The 7,010-nt window shown below is 37.1% G+C and overlaps 1 protein-coding gene across 1 annotated transcript in view; it reads left to right on the top strand.

The window, feature by feature from the left end:
* Positions 1-1,631: 1,631 nt before the first annotated feature.
* Positions 1,632-7,010, top strand: part of GRIA4 (glutamate receptor, ionotropic, AMPA 4) — a 77,335-nt gene continuing 71,956 nt past the window's right edge. The window contains exons 1-3 of the mRNA XM_010012853.1: positions 1,632-1,730; positions 3,690-3,848; positions 5,728-5,895. Of these exons, the coding sequence (XP_010011155.1) occupies positions 1,632-1,730; positions 3,690-3,848; positions 5,728-5,895 (426 nt within the window). The remainder of the gene's footprint in view (positions 1,731-3,689; positions 3,849-5,727; positions 5,896-7,010) is intronic.

The raw sequence follows: 7,010 nt of genomic DNA, 5'->3' as shown, positions 1-7,010 counted from the left end.
GGCCCCCCCCCCCCCCCCCCAGTAAAATAGTAGCAATGGTGTTTAATCACTGACCTTAATGGCTGCTTGATTGAGTCCAGTGAAGGGTGACAGTCTGGTCATGGCTTGGGAGAGGGGACGGTGGTTTCTTTGAGGGTTGTTTTAGCTTACGTTTCACTTTTTGAATACGATCATTTTAGCTACAAACTGTAAATAGAGGTTGGGGAAACAAGAACAAAAGGATAACAGGCAGATTGCTTATTTACTTTGGTACTTTAAAATAATGAAATTAAAACAGTTCTGACAAGATGCTTATGCCGCACCCCTTCGATTTTCTGTTCCATTTTGTTGTAGAAACAAACTGACTTACTGGAACAATTAAGCTGGGAATCAAGCACTTCCAAGTGTTAATACAGATTTAGGTCCTGGGTCCTTGGATGTCTTTGTCCAGATTATTTAGTCCTTCAGCAACTTGTCTCTCATCTCCAAAATGTGATAATTATTTTTACTGCACCAGGAAAAGGATCTTCAAGGCTTAGTGAATGTTTGTTCTGTCTTTTGAACAGGAGGTGGGATCTGTAAAGTTTCCAGTTTTTCAGGAGAGGGCCTAGAGCTAAGATACCAAAGCAGGAAAGAAGGCAGATCTATAAGCTTCCCATTACTTAACTAAGTAACCTGCACTGCATGGAAAACTTCTGGCTGTATCCTATTTATTCATTTGGAAAGATGATAAAATGCTTTGTGGAGATGAGTACATGAGGAAAATAAACAAACAAATGAACAAAAAAAAATAAAAACAACACATACCTGGGCTGCAAGCAGACTTTTTCTGAATAAGTGATAAACTACCAAAAGTAAAGAGTGAAAAGGACTCTTGTACTCTTTACTGGCATGAAATGCAAGCCGCATGTTGTAGCTATTACTGTTAGTTTCTTTAGTAAAAACAGCTTAAATTAACACTGTTTTCTATTGACAAAATATTCTCTTCTCAGTTTTTGATTTTCAGCACGTTAAATAAGACTCATTCCATCACAGAAATGGCAATAATATTGATACAAGGCACAGGCTGACATAGTTTTTGTCTAAACCCCGTAGCTGATCTTGCTATATCAGGACTATAGCTGCTGCAATTCATGGTTGTTGCCTTTTTGCATTACTTGATGTTATATTTTGGTTAAACACTAAAGGGCAGCCTTGCTGTCCATTCTTGCTTTGTTCTCACTCATGCCCATTCCCAAAGTCTTTAGCATATCACTAATTGCTGAATAACACTCAGAGTACTTGACCACCTCAAGGGCAAACAGCCCTTGAAAACCCAGTCTGATTCAGAAATTCCCTATTTATTTAAAGCATAAAGGACATCAGCAGGTAGGCTTTATAGATAATGTTTGACCATGTGTGACCTCCTCCTTCTTAATTTGTATCCCATAGTTAATTGCTCTATTTGATAAAATACTATACTATTGTTACTACCTCATACAGAAGACACATTACCAATTCATTACTTACTTTCATTCTGTCTTTTTCCCATGAATAAGCACCTGGAAAGTTATAGCTATCTTATCACAGAGAGACTCTCAACATACTACATGTTACATATTTCAGAATTTTTATCTATCTGGCTATGAAGACACATTTCTAGAGAAAACAATATGACATTGTTTTTTTCTTTTTTCTTTCTCATTTCTCTCCCACAGATTGTGAGCGTGGGAAAGCATGTTAAAGGATACCATTATATTGTTGCCAACCTGGTAAGATGCTTTTCTAGAATTATACCCTTCCTTTGTAAGTGAAACACACAGCTTTGCATTGAAGTTGTAGCACTTCACACAACATTTGCCATTTGTCATTAATATGTGGTTGCGCATAATACATTCTTTATGGTGCGTGAAAGAACTTGGTTTTGTTGTTACAGCCATCTAGACAAGAAGGGCACAATGTTACTCTCCAATTTTATTAAAATCAATGTAGCATAAAGGACTGCCAAGAGTATCTTGTGGCTGAATTAGAATTTACAGAACTACACTATGATTTTTGACTCATCTTTTTAATATTACTAACATAACAATTCTCAAAGTAACTTTTCTACATTCTCCAAGGAACATTCATTTTCCTGTAAGATCAGCTATTTCCATTCAAATTACTAGTTCAGTATTTTCACTCTAAATCTAAACTGTATATTCACACAGATAATGTTCAGAAGAGAGGGAAAAAAAAAAGAGTAAATGCAGTATTATCAAAATAACCTGTTCTTTAAGCCCAAATACTTGCCTGGCAAAGCACACTGGGTATAAGACAGAGTCTAATGTATGCTTTAAATTGTTTTCTTTTTACTCTCCCTCAAGGAATTTTAGTTGACATGAAATATTTATTGTGCTCTGCTGTACTTGTACCTTAAGTTAAGATCACTTCAGATTATTTTTAAGACCTCAGGCATTTTAAATGAGACATGTCTATTCTCTTAGGTCTTACAAATTAGATTTTCACAAATTTATAGTTCCCCAAGTAACTTTTCCCATATAAAATTGTTGCTCCATACAAGATACCTGAACTGCTGGTGAGATATACAGTGGAGACAGGCATATCTACTTATCTGCTCCAGCAGGGATACATGTTGATATCTGCTGGCTGTTCAATAATGTGGGTAATACAACTTCCTCATGTGTCACCTTTCATATTTACTGGCAGTATCCTTTAGGACATGAATCAAATCTCTGTTTTTAACAGGTTTTTTTCCCCCTGGGATATTGGGTCAATAATCCACTTTCCCTTCCAACCCCCCAAATCTTTCTTTAAGTGTGACAGTACATTTCTGATTGCTCTGATAAATGCCAATCAGAGAAATTTAAAATAAAAATACGATGATAGCTTTCAGTTAGAGTTAGACATAACAGCTAATAAAGTAGCAGAATGATTCATGCTTGCTTCTTAGCTTGCTTTAGCAGTTTGCATTATGCAGTTTCTTGAAGATCAGTTTGATCTCTAAAGGCAAATTTTACTAAAGGATTTGTCTTTCTATATACTGAACAGATTAGCCTGAGAAACTAGTAAATCAGGAAGCATGTGTACTTTATTATTTCTTTAAGTGTTGCGGGTCACTCTAGGCATTCAATATATATAGCAGATCCAAAAGCTACCACCATATAATTTCACAAAAAGTGTGATTCTGATGTTACATTTTCCTTACACTAATGGTGAGATCCTCATCCACTGTCTCTGCCTTCTAAAGTCTGTTACATTACCTCATTATCTCAGACACCTTCATCCTAAACAATGAATCCTGGAATAAACTTACTTATTTATGTATTTGTTCATTTTGTAAACATGCAAAAACCAGGCATATATTGGTTAAAGCACTAGTGCAGTGCTCATTCAAATCTGCTGGCTTTGATGGAAATTGGATTAAGGATTTAATATTCTGCAGGCATTTTTCAGTTGATCTGGCGAAGGCATTTCTTCAAAAACTGTCTGCCATTCCTGGCAATGTGTTGCTTAGTTGTCAAGATATTGCTAGCAATAATAATGCTGGAAATTTATTTCTTGGTTTTGTTTCATTCTTTATTACACAATGGAAATCATCAACAAAGGTTCAACATTAGTTTCTAATGGAAACCTGCTGCTATACACTCTTACGCTGCCTTGCTGGCTTAGAGCAGATTGGACCCACAGTGATGTGCAAGGACAAACAAAATCTTAAATTGATTTTCTAGGGATTCAAAGATATTTCTCTGGAGAGGTTTATGCATGGAGGAGCCAATGTAACTGGATTTCAACTGGTAGATTTCAGTACCCCAATGGTAACTAAGCTGATGCAGCGCTGGAAGAAGCTGGACCAGAGAGAATACCCAGGATCTGAGACCCCACCAAAGGTACTCGCTGATCTGAAGCACTACCAAATGTTCTATCACGTAAATGTTCTAATTGCTGATTAACATTGTTGAATACACGAATGAATACCTTAATATTTGGGTAGAAGAGAAGGCAGTTGATCTTACTAATACTAGCAAATAATTATGTCTGTCTTTATGATTGTATGATAGAAACACAAATTGCAAAAGTTTTCACTGATGTACTTTTACGTCCTTTGTCACATATTCTCCAACTTCACCCCTTTACTGACAGGAATTAAAGGTCGAAATCTTAACTGACAACTTAATTTCCACCAGTTTTACATTAATTCGTCTAATTATCTCGACTCACTTAGAGTGCAGAGCTTTCCGGACAGCTGAACTCTTCTGTAAATCAGATATAACTGTAATTGTAAATTTACTACTCTGAAATTTCATTTGGAGTTTCCTCTGGAAATCCTATCCATCTCAAAACCTGGTGTAGTAATCACTTTCAGGCACAATCTTACAGGGAAATTACATCCCAGTGTTTCTCTCTCTTAATCCCGCACAGATGGATAACAAAATATCTCTCATCTATAATTTTCTTGGCAGGCACATCACATCATAGCTGTAAATATGACTTCATCAGAAGAGTTCTGTATTATATGTACTAATGCATATCAAACCTAGTCAAAACTGGGATCCTTTGTGCTGGGCACTGTGCAAAGATAAGCAGTCACCCTTGGCTGGGAGATTGGTGGATTAGCAAAATCCGGAGAAAGTATCAACATGGATGCAAAGCATAGCTACATAATTCGGTGAATATTCAAGGAATTTATGTCTGGAGATAAAAAACAAACAAACAAACAAAACCAAGGATGTTGTGGGCTATGGAGTGCAGATATCCCCAAGTACTGGTGACAGGAACAATTTATCCTACAGGACTCCTTGCCACATGAACAGGGTTGTGCTGCCTCCTTCTGAAAATCATAGAATGGTTAGGGTTGGAAAGGACCTTAAATCATCTAGTTCCAACCCCCCTGCTGTGGGCAGGGAACACCTCTCACTAGACCATGTCATACAGCGATTAATCTAAATCGCACATAATACACCTATGGATAACAAAAATTTGAGATTATAATGGAACAGTGTCCCAGAGATGTTAGAATATACAAAACAAAATCAGTAAACTTCTCTAAGTGAACATGAAATCTTGAAGTTCCAGGGCATATCAATACCAGCCCTGGGCATGTGAACAACTCCTCGTACAGTATGTTCATCAGAGGACCGTACTGAGGAAATGGTCCTTTGTTTATGTGGCTCCAGGCTAACATCTGTTGAAGACTGGCTGTACACATTTCATTTGGCATGTTCTCAACCTAAAGCAGTTATTATAGTTACTGTAGAAACATAGACCATTCAGTCCCCTATGTCATTCAGAGAGCCAATATAGGTTTTTCCGATAGGAAACACATACTTTTAATCATTCTTAACAATTCCAGTAGCCTGGATGTCTGCTCATTAGCCATGCATTTTTTGCATTTGTATTTTCTCAGTGAGTTACTGTTCCTTCCTTTTCTTTTAAGTAAGTTGGGTGGGTGGGTTTATTCCCCAACACATAAGACAACTAGGAAAGAAAAAAAAAAACCCTTACATATCTCCAGTTCTTTTGATAACTCTTCAGAGGCAGATTTCTCTGCCCTTAAGAAATACAGTTTTAAAGCTGGAGCTACTGAAGTGTACTCTTCTCAGTCCTGTATTTGTCCCTTAGGCAAAATTACTTTTGATTTTGAGGAGAATATTTTTCTAAATGAAGGTGCAGAAACTGCTGCATAATGAATCAAACTATAAATATCTGAGACAGCTCATTTTTGTAGACATGCCAATTCTGAAGTGGTGTGTTTGTCCATCTATTTAGTATACATCTGCATTAACATACGATGGAGTACTTGTGATGGCTGAAACTTTCCGTAATCTTAGAAGGCAGAAAATTGATATTTCAAGGAGAGGAAATGCTGGTGATTGTCTTGCTAACCCTGCAGCCCCATGGGGTCAAGGAATTGATATGGAGAGGACATTAAAACAGGTAAGGGCAGGCTTTATTCTGGTGATCTTTTAAATATTGGATATAAGTTATACACTGTATGATTTGGAAGATGTTATACACAAGTATATACACAAGGGTAGTAATGGGAGAGGGAAAATATTTTTCATTTGCCATTTGGAAACAGCTAGGGCTGTTTTGGTTGTTTTGGTTTATAAATTGGAATGAAGGAAGAAGGCTACTACTATTGTTTGAAACTACTGTTATTTTTATTAAGATAGTTGGGACTTTCTCCACTGAACTGGTGACCTCATTTGCTGTTTTGCGTATAAACTGGATGTACAGATATTGTCATTTAAGGAAAATGGTATAGATACATAATATAACCTTTCAAATATGTTTCTATTGTCTTGAATAAAAGTAGATTTTTCTGAGGGAAATCACATAGGTAGTATTTTTTTTTCCTTAAAAAGAAATAACCCAGCGGTATTTTTCTCTAATGTCAGGATTTTGAATTTCCAATGCATATGGATGCCTAGAAAGTTCCAGATTTCTGTCAAGATGATTTAGCCTTTTGTTTGAATGGGGCAGTAAGAAAAATCAAAATCCCACTGTAGAATTTAAATCATTGCAAATGAGCAGGCTCCACTCAGGAGAAACTGCTGAGGAGAAGTGACTGCTGACAGAGCTGGCAGCTCTGTGCCTGGAAGCCAAGGTTTCAGTCCTGGAGAAAAATCCACAAAGATAGAAATGGACAGATGGAAAGAGTAAGTTGTTTAAATCCACATTCTGACTCTTAGGGAGAGAAATAAAGCACTTTGTATGCTTCACATACTCTGTACAGATCCACAGATCTGTAACAATTGAGAGAAGCATGAAGTCAAGCTTCTGTGTTCAGGCAGATAGCATGTGCCTTTAAACCTGGCCAAAGAAGTTTGCATGGCCAGATGCTGATACAATCAAAGCCAGCAACAGTACGGCCATGACTTCTCTGGGATGAGGACCACAGTTTGGGTATCCCTCTGTGAGGCAATATAGCACTGAAAGAAAAACAGAGAGTTCTGGTTTCAGCTGAGACACAGGTGGTGGAAAATTGCCACAGCCAATCTTATGCCTTTATATCTGTCCTTCTCCGCTTTGAAGCTTTGAAACACTCT

Source organism: Nestor notabilis, unplaced genomic scaffold (assembly GCF_000696875.1).
Source record: "Nestor notabilis isolate BGI_N333 unplaced genomic scaffold, ASM69687v1 scaffold2284, whole genome shotgun sequence".
Lineage (NCBI taxonomy): Eukaryota > Metazoa > Chordata > Aves > Psittaciformes > Psittacidae > Nestor > Nestor notabilis.
Note: the sequence above shows the minus strand (reverse complement) of the source record. Positions and strands in the feature narration are given on the sequence as shown.